Raw genomic sequence first — 15,098 nt, forward strand, 5'->3', positions numbered from 1 at the left:
TGGCCGAACTTACATATCACACCAGGTAACGTCGAATGGCCAGCAGATAGCTAAGTACGAAATATTCGGTAGACTTAATTAATTTCTAGTCTCTAGGTATTCGTGCGCTGGAGACTTTACGCACTTTAGACCCTGGACAATAGACAGAAGACCCACCGAAGCTTGTTGTCTAGTGCGCCCATCCTTACATCATAACAGCCCATAATCCAAGTAATGGTGTAATAAACACCCGCGCTAAAAGCGACGCTTCCATAAAAGACCCTCACAAGCTCCGAGTTTATATTTCATAAAAAGAGAGCACATCGATTCTATACGACATTCAGCAAGAATGGATACGCCAAGCACCCTATCAAAATATAATACGTAGCTGACACTGTTTGAGTGTGTTAAAAGACACAACATGGAATGCCCAACGATATTGTTGTCTGGATGTCTGTTGTCAAACAATAATTCTGAACACATATACCAACACGGAACACGGCGACACCCTGCTTAGTGAGTCATTTCGGTTGCATAAAATGATCCTTAATATTTGCTGCAACAAATGCATATTACATACATGAAACATATGATATACGAAACATACATGCATTGACGACTATGATCTCGTAATATCATCCAACAAATGGTTACTGGCGTAGGTACCCCATTGACGCTCTGGAAATCACGGACCAGTCGGCCTGTCTTCAAGGATAGGAGTCTGATGCAAAATATCCTGCAATTTCACATGCAGGCATCTTTCTCATGACTAGAAATACGATTTGTTCATTACCTCCCCCAGTGTATATCTACAGCACTAAGCAGTTTGACGATGATTCTGAAGCAAGCCACCGACAAAATACACGGCACTGATATGTCGAGAGTCGAACAGATTGCAGCCGTGGCTGTCAAGCGCAGCATCCGGCAAATGCCCACGCCGGGTTCGTCCATGATTTTGGCCTTTGTTGCCAGACGGCAAACATTCGCTCGGAGCTGTCTCAAACTGAGAAGGTCATGACCTCTCTCGGCGCCACAGTGCACCCTGTCTGGCAGACGCAATATTACACATTCCAGGAGCGAGGCCGGTGGATTCGGGCAGAGGGCAGAGGGCAGAGGGCGCAGGGAGGAGGGATTGCGGGCGGATGGTGGCGCGGTCAAACTGTACCCGGGGGAAATACGGGGCCCGCCAGACGTGTGGCGAGGCGAGAGCCGGTGGTGCTGCCGCCGTAACGGTACCTGTGGCTGTCGACGACCGCTGAAGACCACCGTCGGGCCGAGCCCGGAGGAGATAACAGCGCATCAGTCGGGCGAGCGCCGGCGGAGCGAGATTGCGGCCTCCGACACCGCGGCGGGATTTTGGCGAGATTGGAGCTGGGACGTAAACTGGGATGAGATAGGTTTCGATGGAGTCAGCAGTTAATGATGGAAAGGTTCTGAATGGAGTGTGTAAAAGTTAGGGTCAGATGACTTATAGATGGTCCTCTAAACCCAATATATCAATCAGACAAAGTTTGTAACTCATAAGTGTGACCCTGTCATAATAATTCAGATCATTTCTGCGCCCGTTGCATGCATCAGCACATTAATCAATCACACACATCAAATCAGTAGCACTGACTGAGTGCAGCCAGCCTGGAGACGCTCCATTGCATCTCGATCTGTAAATCCCAGGAACTGTTGCAGTTCCACACACCCTGTGATTCCGTTTACCAGTTTCTTCAACATGAGTGCGCTGACTGGCGCTGTGGCGCAGAGGACGTCACCACGGAGATGAAGACTGGCGGCAACATCTCCGATGCTTTCATTGCACAAAAGGTGCCAAGCCAAGACAAACAGCATTGTTTGTCGTGAGTTGCCCTATCGCAGTCCAAAGCATCTCCAGCCACTGGCGACCGTTCAGCCACCTCTGCGAATCATTGAGTCGCATGCTAGTCACTTGCATACTCATTGCTAATAATACACGCTACATAATAAAACCACTGAACATCATTATCATCACGGCCATCCAATTTACGTACTTAGGACACATCCATCTCTCACTTGATGCTCTCAAACCAGTTTAAGAACCCATCTTTGAGAGTCCGAAGTTTCAGAGAAAAGTATCTGAAGCACACACAGTTATTTCACCTCATTGCGCGAGTCTCCTTTGACCAGGCGCCACTCAAAGTGACTGACTGGCAGGCCTTGTGCGAGAGTTCATTAACCCGGCACTCGCTCAGACGTGACTAAGCGGCAGGGACTTGTGGGAGAGTGCCGGATTTGGCTCACTCAGCGTGTGCGATGTCGTCTGCGAAAAGGTCAGGTTGGACTGCATCAGCGGCCCCTGTGACGAGGTAGCCGGCAGTCCGCTGCCCGTCTTGCCCGACTGCAGAGACTGCAAAGTGGGCGCCTCGTACCTGCGGGCCAGCGGCGCCGGCGCCGGCGGTCGCCGACAGCCCAGCAGCACGCACCACGAGTGCAGCGTCTTGCGCGACCACACCCAGATGATGGAGGTGACGCCGACTGCCAGCGACATGAAGTAGCGCAGCAGGAACAGGTGGAAGTTGGGCACATCGTCCGGCTCGGCTTCGCACGGACAGACGAGCCGCCGCTCCCAGGCGGGTCGCTGGTGCTGCTCGTACACCAGACAGGCGATCACCACCGAGGCCGGCACCGTGTATAGCACCGAGAACACGCCGATGCGGAACATCAGCTTCTCCAGCTTGTCTCGGTTGCCGCGATCCTGCTTGATGACGCTGCGGATGCGGAAGAGGGAGACGAAGCCGGCCAGGAGGAAGGAGGTTCCCAGCAGGAGGTAGGCGACCAGCGGCGCCAGCACCAGACCTCTCAAGTTGGCCAGGCTCTGGCCTCCAACGTAGCAGATGCCTGTGAGGCTGTCGCCGTCCACGGCAGCAGTGGCCAGCGCGGCGATCGCCTTACCGGCTGGTATCACCCAGGCGGCTAGGTGGAAGTATGGAGAGTAGCCGGCGATCACCTCGTTCCCCCACTTGAGTCCGGCAGCCAGGAACCATGTGAGTGAGAGCACGACCCACCACACGGCGCTGGCCATGCCGAAGAAGTAGACCAAGAGGAAGACGACGGTGCATAGAGCGGCAGCCGCCGGCCGGCCGGGTCCTCCTGCGGCATCGTATCGCACCAGGTCACCGTCGCAGGCGGTGAGCTCGTGACCTGCACCCAGACGTACCAGATACCCGACCGAAACCATGAAGTAGCAGGCAGCCAGGAAGATGATGGGTCTCTCTGGGTACTGGAACCGGCTGCGGTCGATCAGAAAAGTGGCCACGGTGACGGCGGTACTGACGGCACACAGTACCGCCCAGCTGAGCACCCAACGCTCCGTAAACTCATGCTGCGCAGCGGAGAAGTAAGGCGCGCGGCACGGCAGCGCGCACTCGGCCACCTCGCCCAGCGATACGGACCGGTTGAAGAGGCGGTGGCCCGGCTGCAGCGGCACCGCGCGCGGCCGCTCGCACTTGCAGCTGCAGGGCGGCGGTGGCTGCGGCCGGCGCGGCGGCGGCGGTGCCTGGCCGTTCTTGTTGTCCATGCAGAGGTTCTCCGGGTCCATGTACTCGGGCAGCCGGTCACAGTTGAGTCGCTCGGGCCACGTGAAGTCGTAGGTCATCATGAACGGCTCGCAGCCGGCGCGGGCGCGTTCGCACACGGAACGACACACGGGGATGGTGCGCTGGTGTGACTCCAGGCAGATGGGCACGTACGTGGCGCAGAGGAAGAACTGCAAGTCGTCTGAGCAGTTGATCTCAACCAGTGGCCAGTACTGGTGGACCTCCAAACCTGCCTCCTCCTGGGTGTCGTGGTAGAACTGGTTCGGCATCATGGTCACGTTGTAGCCGATCTTGCGACACATGGCGATTGTGATTTTCTGACACTGAAACGGCGGCTCCTGCGCCAGCATCGTCGGCGACAGCACGAGCAGAACAAACAGCCAGGTTGCCATGGCGACGAGAAGAGGCGGCGGTCCTCGGTGACTGGTGGTGAGACAGCGGCTACAGAGAAGCGGTGACGCAGGAAGGGGACCTCCCGGCTGCTGGCCCGGCGCACACTGGGCGCCTCGATGATGGATTATAAATCCATACCAGCGCCACAGTGCCTCCCCGACCGTCCGAAGGGGACCTGCAATCGAACAAGGAACCCATTAGTGCCGGAACACAAACAAAGAACACACCACGGAATACGATAGCGAGACTGTGTGGCGATACGTAAACACTCATTTCCGGCGTCCACTGTGAATGGAAATTGTGGTAAACATAGCACCATAGAAGATATCGGTATGTGGGTTACGCTTTTAGTAATATTTCCCGGCTGTTGCTCGTGCCAAAAAGGCGATTTTTATTTATGTCCGACCCTTATGGTCGTTTTCTGGTAAAATACGATAAATAAATGATATTGATGGGTTTATGCAAAATAAATGGTTGGAGTGGTATGGATTTAGCAGCTGTGAAAAGAATGCATACATCGTCTAACATTGGCCATAAACAACCAAAATTTGTATTCGGGTGAAAGTGATTCATTATTCATGGGTTGTAAATTCTGCACACACTATGACAGCCGCTGGTATGTTTATGTAAAACAGAATATAACCTAAAACAAAAAGTTATTTCATACTTCTGGAATCACTAATGTTTGAGAATCACATCGTAAATCTAAATAAGTAAACACACATAAAACTATGTGACACATCGCCTAGCAGGGGCGGACCAAAACAGCGTCGTGTGTTCGCCGCCGTCGTCGGCAAGTTTCGCGGTCCATCACCCCACAGCCGTTCAAGTATCGGCCTAGTCTTGCAGCCGACAATCAACGCCATGGCTCGGAACGTAATTTCCTACACCATAAATCTGCCAAACGACCTCCGAAATAAAAGCCCGACCGCCTCGTCGGCCGCCGGCCTCCGGCGAGCTGTTGGGAACCAATCTGGCGTGACGGGCCGGCGGCCGCAGAATGTTTCAATGTTTCACAGTTTCGCCCCGTCTCGGCCGCCAACGGGAGACACAGGCGTTCAAAGGAGAGGAAACACACGACTCTGGCCATTTGGCGAGATAATGGCGCTATTAAAGGGTCGTGTAAATTTAGGAGAGTCCTGGGTCTGACGGGAACTTTATGGAGCCCATTTATCGACAGTCATTGGGAAACAGTGCAGCATGGCTGGCGATATGTCCCCCGCTAACAAATGGGCTAGATGAGACCACTAAGGTTCAACTATCAGGTGCAGTTGGTTAAATACATGCCATGGGTGGTAATACATCGGAACTATAGGATTCCTTCTAGCAGAAAGTTTCATATTTTCGGTGTTTAAATCACAACAAGACTGTTTTGCACAAATAAGTACCTATTGGGTTCACTGAATGCCGACGAGTACTCGAAACAATCTTAACATCTGGGCGTAAAATACTAAGAAACTATAAAAAGTTAAAAGGGAAACAACCTCTTATTCATATTTGCCAAGGGAAATCCTAAGTCTAATTCCTGCATACAATGATTTCCTCATACGTTTCATCCACTTTCCTTCAAAGTTACGGGGCCCTGGCCGCACAATGATAAATCACGCTATTAAGTCGACGGCACACCGTTAACTCAAAGTAAAACTGTGGGATGAAAACTTTGATGGCATCGGATAGGCAATCTCCAGCTCTTCTCATTCCAATTGCCGCCATTTATCCTTCTGTCACAAAGGCGCACGAAGCTTCCGGGCACGCTTTGCCGGCCAATCAGCGACGATTGAGGTGCAGGCGGTAGGATGCTGTGCCGCAACACATCGAGAAACGGCCAATCAGGACCGGCTACTGGCAAAAGCTACGATGTTTTGCCTGGTAATTTTCTGAAGGATGTGCTACGTTTTCGACGGAACTTCTAGCAATTTTCGAGCAAATTAGTTAGTTTTAGTTATACCTATAACGTTTCGGTACTATGTAAATTTAAAGATTTTGTATGTTTACAGCAAATACATTAAGCCAACGATATCTTGCCCTGTTTATAAAGCCAAATCAATAACCGCAATCAATCATAATGACATGACGTAGCAACATCGCCTGGACGCAGATTGCAAAAAAGGTGGTCGTTTTCCATTAGGTTGTGGCGCGCTGGTAATCACGAGCTCGATCGAAGCTCATCAGCAGGGTAAAGCAGCGTCCAGGGAGCTGAGCTTTTGTGTGGGGAAGAGAGCTTCAGGAAGCGGCTGGTAGAGCTGAGGAAAGAGCACAGAGGATGTTTGGAAAGGTGCGTGGAAGGGGAAATTACTGGTAACGTACCCAATGAGCGAAATGACTGAAAATATAATTGTAGTATGCACATTACAATAAAGACAATAGATATACCCGAACGACAAAGGAAGATGACTCCCGAGATATGTAGAAAGATAAGAGGGAGAAACAGAAAGACAGCATGGAAGACGATTGTGAAATAAACATGATAAACATCTTGGAAGCATTCGAGGCTATGCTTGGAAAGACACCACTATTAGGCAATCTGTCTGCCAGCAATGAACATCTAGGTTACATCCAAGGGCATGGCTGACAAGAAAATATGGGAGATGTCGGACAAGGTCTCCGAGATGAAATTACTTAAAAAAAAACAAAGAAGACTTGGTGAAATTGTCCAGAAAAAGGCAGCAAATATAAAAGAAGTCTAGCCCAAGAAGCCACAAGGGAAATCCACGGTTAAGGCTAAGCAATGTCATGGAGTGTGTTAATGGGATGCGGTGGTTTGGAGATGTTGCTAACAATTAAACAAAAAAGCTACTTGATTAAACATTAAAGTTACAACAAATAACTTCATTGCTGAAGCGACATTCTAAAAAATAGCAATACGGGAGATATCAAACAGGGAGGCAAGGCATCTGATGGACATACCAGCAGTTCAGCTGGGAGACAAAGCTGATAATGGATCATGATTCTCTGATTCACCTCAGCGAAGGCGACGGACTGCTGATGACAATAATGTATCGTCTTATAAGAATGGTTAGGTGATGTGAACCGTCCTTTTTAAAGTTACGGGGCCCTGGCCGCACATCTGGCCGCACATCATGTGGCACATCATGGCCGCACATCTCCCGCGGAGATGTCAGGTATGCACTCGTGTCGCTGTGTCGCTGACGGTGGGAGGTGCTGCAGTAGACCTACTGTCCTCCCGGTCCCCATGCCGGACGACCTGGCAGAGTGGCCGGAGATGGAAGGAGATGGAACGCGAGACCGGCAGCGGCGAGACGGAACGAGGGGTGGGGTGGTCCATGGCGTGGATACTAGAGACAGAAGAGTTTTTGCATTTTGTGTTCAGAAGCAGTTCAGTTCTGTCAGCTGTCCGACTTCCTCCTAGGAGTGCACGGAAGCTGAATATTGAATATTAAGGATGTTAAATGAGGTTACAAATGCCCCAAGTATTTACAATAATAAAAAATATTTAACCCTCGCCCGCACATGGGGGGGGGGGGTGGTTGCCACCCCCCAGGCAGTCTTTCTGCTCTGCACTCAACATTTTTAGAGCTAGAAGGCTGATTTTTCGTATAGCTGCTCGTCTATCCTTTCTTGATGTCCACTGAAAATTTCAAGTTTCTGTGATTTTTGGTTTCGGAGATATGACCTTATTTTTCAGGTCATGTCATGACCCAAATGGCCAATTCTCAACATCTTGCGTTTGCCATGGGCCTTGTGAGCTTTTGACACCCTGATTTCGGCCTTTTTTGCCAGTCTTACATCCCTCCTATCATGGAGCATGTTGTTCGACGATGTACAGGGGTCAAGGTCAGGGTCAAGGTCAACCTAGGTCATCTAAGATAATTGCGTTTTAGGCAAGCTGAATTTACTTTTTGTGAAGTTTTTTGACTGCATTTTTGGTAAAAGCTTCTCAGAACATGATTTCATGTGATATGGACCCAAAAACAATCGGTGCACACATCAGTATACACACAGACACACACAGACATACAAATACATATAATTGACCTTGACCTAACTTGACCTGAAATGACCTCAGCAGCAAAATTCTGGTCGGATAGTGCGACAAAGAGGTTCTAGCTGGCTTGGCACCAGAAAACAGCATCGTCATCGGTATTTGATAAGCAGCGCACTTGATATCCAACGGTGACCCAAAACAGCAACATTTTTTAGTTTGACCTGACCTGGAAGGTCAATGACTGACCTGAGAAGGTAAAACTGGGTATCATTGGATTCGTCTCTTCCCAAAGAATCTTTTTGGTCTTTACTGCTAAGCTCTATCTCTAACAGAAACGAAATGGCGCGGGGGGGTGGCAACCACCCCCCCCCCCCATGTGCGTTCTAGGATGGGAAAATGGCATGTGCGGGCGAGGGTTAATGGTTTGGCGAAGAACCGAATTTCTATTTGAATGTGCAAAACAATTGTCAAACCAATAAAATTTAACAAATTGCCTAGTTCCCATATAAGTATGACTAAATCCGTAGATGGCTAGAACATACAATTTACAATTTTCCCTCTCGCCCGTTCAGGTACTGGTGTGGAGTTGTAAGCTAGGAAAGAAAACGGCCATTCATAAAACATTTATGGACATTTAGTAGTTAGGGGAGGCGCATCACAAAATGCAGTTTCAGTATCCAGCCGTCAAATAAATGTACAGTCGTAACAGTATATTCGCGCCTAGTCCCGGAATTCCCTAGCACCAAGTCCACCCATCGCCCGAGTTATAGCACAACAACAACATTTACTGACCACTGGGAGTGCTTTATTGGCACTAAAGCTGGCGGCTTACGCTGTTGATGTTCGTCCACGGGTCGACCTATTTTACTCGGCCCCAGAGAGCTTGGCGCGTCTCGCTGCCTGCTTACAGATGGCCCAGACGACGGAAGAGCTCATAGACTCCTGAGCCGGCCGAACGGCTCCAAATATACCGGCAACACTGAAGGCGGCCGGCGCAACTAAAGCGCCTCATTTTCGGGCGTGTCCGCGCGCGCCACAGCCTGGGAAGTCGACCACCGGACGGCCGGCGCCGCTGCCCTTTACTGGATGACCCGGCAAATGGAGCCGCTAAGCCCGACATCTGCATACACGGTCAGTTCCTGCCGCGACATTTCAGCCCATATTGACCGCCTACCGAGGTACGCTAAAGCCCTGCTTTCCGACGGCCCAGCAGGGATTCGGTGGGGCCGCGATGCCTCAGCGAGGGGCTCATGGGCTTCATGGGGCTTAGGCGGCCCGGTCGTTCTATTGGCAGAGGGACGGTGGAACGAATCGGCCGCCGCCCGGGCGCCGCAGTGATGTATGGATAACCCGTTCGTACAGAGGGAAGACGCACGATGCCAATGCGTTGTCGTTATGACGCGATTTGTCAGCCAGTGACAGCGGTGGATGTTGGACGTGCCACGCGACGAGGGAGAGAGGGCTGGAATTTTCGCCTCGGCGAATCTCTTTCCCTCTCTCTTGTGAGCTGACCTACAAAGTCAGACAAAGTTTTGCTTCGCGAAACAAAGAGCATTGCATTAGTTGTGCTCTGCTGTCTCAAATGGCTGATTAAAAACTTCAGATTGCGATGATTTTATGACTTCCGCTGTTCAGGAAGCATATCAATCTCATCCTAAAATAAGAACTTGACTATTAATTTTGCGCTGGTGACAGGAAAATTGACAGTTGGTAAACGAGAGGGAGCAGGCTAATGGCCGTTCCATAGAGGCAAATGGATGGTAAAATGGCTTAACTATGTAACGAAGCCATAAAAGTCAGTTAGCTTCATTTTGCACCGATAAGATTGAGCCAAAATTATACTTTTGCAGTCATAACTCACTGGATATTACCTGTAGGTATGCTCGATATGAAAGGTAACCGGACATAACATAATCGTTTTTACTCTCATAAATGATCGTCCGACAATGGATTTTTCATTGGATAGTCAATTGATTATGTTACCTAAATGTCCACTTGCAATGAGCTTTTAAGCAAAACGTTGTAAAAATTATTTTGAACTATGTTTGACGTTATCAGTAATAATAATCCGGGAATTAGGTTATTAGATTTATTCATTCCACCGCAGGTAGTTAAGTTTCATCGCTTTATTCTTACCTACATACAATCGCGCTGACGAATGATGCTCTTGGAATAGGCGCTGATCGGAGCTGGTTGGCGAAATTCAAAATACAGCGCTTAGGAATCACTTTATACAGTTTCGCACACTTCTACGTGCAAGAAAATGCCGGGCGCCGTCAAGTCAAGCGCAATTCGGCAAGTTGCCCGCGTAGATATGCTGTCCCGCCGGGCACGAGCGCCGCGCTGGGTAGGCTCGCCCGCAGTGCACCAGACGGCCGGGCGGGCGGCAGCGCGGAGCCGCTATTCAGGGGCTGCTGACCGACATTCACAGACGGCGTGCAGCATGTTTTTGTCGTCCCGTCATTACGCAGTGCCGTTCTGTGGACTGTTTGTCGGCGTGGGGTTGTTCCATTTAACCGCAGCACGCTTCCCCTTCCCCGCCCCTCCCCAGACCATACAAACAGTGCGGCGAAGCCAGGTAAAGACAGGCCGCACGGTCGTAGAACGCTCGACAAATAACATTCCCTGAACACCTTCCCCGCGCAGAGTTTCCATCAGCCTGGGTTATAGCGGGCTTTTGGTTACTTTTGCTGCAGTCGTAAAGTTGAAGCACCTCGCCACTAAGTTTGGGTGGCTAAAAGTTTCTCTCGGACGAACTACCGAGCGGCGAAGTACAGCAAGACGCTTCCAGTCAAGATAGCGAACTGAGAAGCTCTGTCGTCTATATTGTTCCGAGTAAGTCAAGATCCATGCACATTTCGTTCACCGGTAGAGCTCAAACAGCTTCATCGCCTCTAGATTAGTGCCGTGGTGGGTGCCCTCCCGCGGCTCGGTTACAACTTATGACACATTCGGGGTTAAGTCGCTCGCCCGCACCGGTAACGCAGCGGAAACATGCGAGCCGCTCGCGTAAACGACGCTCACACACGCACCGCCAGACAGCTGATGACACTATTCTGAACAGACCGGCCACAACTCGCCGGAAACGAGACAGCGCCGCGGCCGACAGGCGATGGGGCGACCCGATTGTACTACCTGGTCCGGGAACCGCGGCTGATTTGGGAAGGTAGGACCGGGAAACAGATCCAGGAATGAGGATTAGTACCGAGTAATGCTTGTCTTTTTTTTAAACAAGCAATTGTTGGCAACGTCCTGAGCAATGGCAAGCCACAGCGACAGAGAAATGTTATAAGATTACCAAGATGAAATAAACAGGTAAAACAGTTTGAACGTACGAAAACGCCATTGGGCATACGCCATACAGCTTGATAGTTTACTACGTTTTTTGTTTTGTTTTAACAGATAACACATGCTTGACAAATCAGGCAAGAGGATTTAAGGTGGTGCCGAGTTCCTTGATCAATTATCGGACACACTGGCAATTTTTGGCACGACTGAACGATAGCGTATTTGAAACTTCTAGGATGTTGACGGCGTTTCCGTAGCAATCATGAACAACTTGATAATCTGGGAACCTAGATGCCACCGCGCCCACTTCTTTACATCTCCAGTCTGTCGGTGACCGGCCGACCTTATCAGTTCATAGGTCACCTGCACATCTCATGGCCAGATTTTGAAACAAGACATCCCGCCTACGTAGGTTATACAGGAGCTGTAACGCGATCTCGCCTTCATTGGTCATGGAAGGGCTGTAATTCAAGAAGTTTCACCTCGAAATGGTCATGTGTTCATGGAGGCCCAGGGGCTGTTAGGTGAGGCCTTTCGCATTTCAGAGCTCTATGAGCGGCTAGGATGCGAGAAATCGCAGCTCCATTGGCCCTAGTCAACCAGTAAAGTGAGGCATCTCCGCGTCTAGTGTCATGGCTAGACTGGCGTGTGTCATCCCACTCCATGTGTGAGGATGGAGTTATGATGACATACATTTCGCCTCCGCTGCATGTTGTAGGCTAGGGGGAAGGGGTTGGACGAAGCCCTACTCGCTGCCGGGGACCTCCGGTGCTGACAGAGAGTCTGACGTTTTACGACTGTTTTTATGGATGCCTGGTGGAAAACTGAGTGACGTTGGTGACCAGCAACAAGTCCCTGGCGGCGGTCCGAGACGAGACGCGCGCAGCCGTCCGCCGGCTCCACGGCCGACGCACCAGCTGGGTGACTCAGCCCTCAGACGTGTCTCCCCCCGACGTAGACACGTCTCCCCCGCCGGGCGCGACGCACCGTGCAACAACGGACGATCAATAAATGCCCCCGAGGCGTCGCGGCGGCGGGGCGAGTGGCGGCGGAGGAGCGGCCTGCCGCTGTTCTGGATGTCTATCGACACTGCCTGTCGTTGCCATGGCGACGAGCGCCGCTCCGACGCCGTTGGCCCGGTCGATATATGGGGCCGACCGTCGGCGGCCGGCGCCTGCGCCCCTTCGGCCGCCGCTCGACGCCGCTCTTTACGGCCAGTTAGCGGGGCCGTAAAAGTGATCAGAGATCCGTACGACCTGAAGGGCTAATTGAGCGGTCGTCACGGCCGCAGATGGCCTGCTTGTTCCATAATCACTCCGGGAAACGGATTATTGAAGCTAAATCGGCGTCAGCCGTCAGCCGCCTGAAGGTCGCCATCTCACGACCGGCCAGGTAGTCCGCAGCCCCGTTTACGAGCATCAATGTTGACACAATACTCGTAGGCGCAGTAACTCCACTGGAACTAAAATAAATTGCTTTATCAGGTTAGCTACTTTCTGTTATCAATTCATGGTTGAAATTCACGAACCGGAAAAACATATGTCACTTGGACATTTACGACCACAAAGAGGTTTTAGTTACATAATCATGGCAACCACCAGATAATTATATAAGGCAACGGTATAAGGATAACAGCTTGCTTTTCAAAATTATTTCCTGCTTCCTTTGTCATTAAAGGGACCCTCCCACCTTCAAAAAAGTTTATGAATTGGCATGAAAGTGATGTCGCTCGGTTCAGAAAGAGCGAAAACGAATATCTACCAAATTTCACCGAAAAATATTCACCGGTTTTCAAGATATTAGACTTTTACTTTTGTTTACTTTTTTGGGATCTCCGCTGTTTCTAGCGACTTTATTTTAGAAGTGCGGCGTTTGCGGCAGATGTTGCGCGAAAATAGCATATACCACCGCGTGCTACAAAACGTTTTAGTCAAACATTTAAAAATCGTTAGATATTTGCGCTGACGTCACACATTCAGAGGGGTATTCCTAAGCATTAGCCCCTCTGAATCAAAATGCTGCAATTTTGAAATTCAATATTTCCGATTTAAGGCATTTCTCGATGTTGTGAGTGCCGAAACCGGTAATTGTGAGCCAGGGACCCCATTTTGGCTATCTCAACTCAAATCTAATGTTAAGGTGGGAGGGTCCCTTTAAAAGTAATCCTCAACACGCGTCATTATGAAGTGAACATTTTGTATCATTCAGGCGATATAACCGTTTTCATTCCTCTGATCTCCCTCCCTCCCTCCCTCCCTCCCTCCCTCCCTCCCTCCATCTCTCTCTCTCTCTCTCTCTCTCTCTCTCTCTCTCTCTCTCTCTCTCTCTCTCTCTCTCTCTCTCTCTCTCTCTCTCTCCTCTCTCTCTCTCTCTCTCTCTCTCTCTCTCTCTCTCTCTCTCTCTCTCTCTCTCCCTCCCTCTCTTCCACTACGCTTCCCCGTCGCCCGTGTCCCTCTGGACCAAGGTAGGGTCTGGATATTGCTCGCAACGTTGGCCCGGTGGGAGGGCTGTGGGCCGTGGGGAGGGACAAGTGGGGTGAATGGCCCTCTGCCTGCACCGTCCCACGGCTAGTGGCCAACGACGAATGGACCAACCGACCGACCGGCCGGCCGACTGACTGATGGACTACTGAGTCGATTCTCCGTGACCGTCACTAGTACTGTGCTCCAGACAGATAAATATGAAATCCGTGCTGCCAGGCTAGTCTTCCAAAGCTGACGACCGGTGATTCTTCCGTTTTTTTTTTTTTTGCCGCCGTCTGCCGTGAAAACAAAGGAGCGCCTGCAGTTAGCAAATCGTGTTATCGTTGGAAATGCACTTAGGGAAGGTCGACAGAATTGTAGTTTGTGTGTTGTTATTGTGGAAAATAGCATTGGGAAACTGCTGGTATTTTTGGCGATCTGAGGCCTCTTGCACCAAAATCCTCTTGCACCGATGCTTGGATTATTTTGCATCGTACACCCAATCCAAGACTCAAATCTGACAATTTGCGTGTCAAATTTACCAAGCACCTGTAGGGTTATGTATTGGGCTATTGCAAACAAATTTACCACCGTTAGATTAGCTTATTCTGAAACCGATTTTTCGATTTTACCTAGCTAGGTAGTTTGGTGCAAGAGGCCTCAGGTAATCAAATATTTCAATCTATCGAGATGCGTGACAAAAACTTATAGGTGAGAGCCCAGTTATATAGTGCGCCCGCGCCGTAGTCTCATGTGACATGAACGTCTTGAGAACAAAGCCCGAACAACTGATACCTACCTGGCGACGTGTGTAACCTTTTTCAGAACCTTAATAATAAATAATATGCCAACACTTCGGTCATTAAACAACCAGACTCGGAAATCGGAATCAATACAGTGAGCATTGAGCGGGATCAGTTACACATTCCAGGGTCAGGCACGCGATATCACGTATCGCGCCCTAGCGTTCAATAAACCATCGGCTAGCTTACCAGGCGTATCAATCAATCATAAAACAGCCGCAGCGCTGACCAAGCGTCCCGACCTGGGTTGTCTTCCTTACTTCCCCTTATCATCACTGTTTTTTCAGTCGCAGTGCTATCTGTCATGCTCCGTTGGTCTTTACTTGTTCGTATTAACTACAAGTGCGGAATAGTCTTGATACACTGACCCTGTCACTACTTGTTTCGCGGTGTCATTGATTAATCCTTATTGTTCTGTCTTTTGTAGAGATGTACCTACAAGTACAGTGTCAACAAACTGATCAATTGGTTCAATTTGTAGTTCTTCTGAATGCTTGAGACGAGGTGTTAGTATCACTGATGTTAGTTGTCGGACTTTCGTCCCCGTCTTGAGTTGAGATGTTAGTTTCACAACGTTTCGGCCAGTTACTTCTCCGGCCGTCGTCAGGTGTTCTTTGGCCCTTAGAAGGACCTGGATGTTGGTGGCGTTGCGCCGTACGCGTCA

The 15,098-nt window shown here is 50.2% G+C and overlaps 1 protein-coding gene across 1 annotated transcript in view; it reads right to left on the minus strand.

The window, feature by feature from the left end:
- Positions 1 to 265: 265 nt before the first annotated feature.
- The window catches only part of LOC122368856 (frizzled-5-like), a 30,832-nt gene continuing 15,999 nt past the window's right edge, over positions 266 to 15,098 (minus strand). The window contains exon 2 of the mRNA XM_043343128.1: positions 266 to 4,110. Within this exon, the coding sequence (XP_043199063.1) occupies positions 2,195 to 3,934 (1,740 nt within the window). The 5' untranslated portion in view covers positions 3,935 to 4,110 and the 3' untranslated portion in view covers positions 266 to 2,194. The remainder of the gene's footprint in view (positions 4,111 to 15,098) is intronic.

Source organism: Amphibalanus amphitrite, unplaced genomic scaffold, assembly GCF_019059575.1.
Source record: "Amphibalanus amphitrite isolate SeventyFive unplaced genomic scaffold, NRLGWU_Aamphi_draft 000983F_arrow, whole genome shotgun sequence".
Taxonomy (NCBI): domain Eukaryota; kingdom Metazoa; phylum Arthropoda; class Thecostraca; order Balanomorpha; family Balanidae; genus Amphibalanus; species Amphibalanus amphitrite.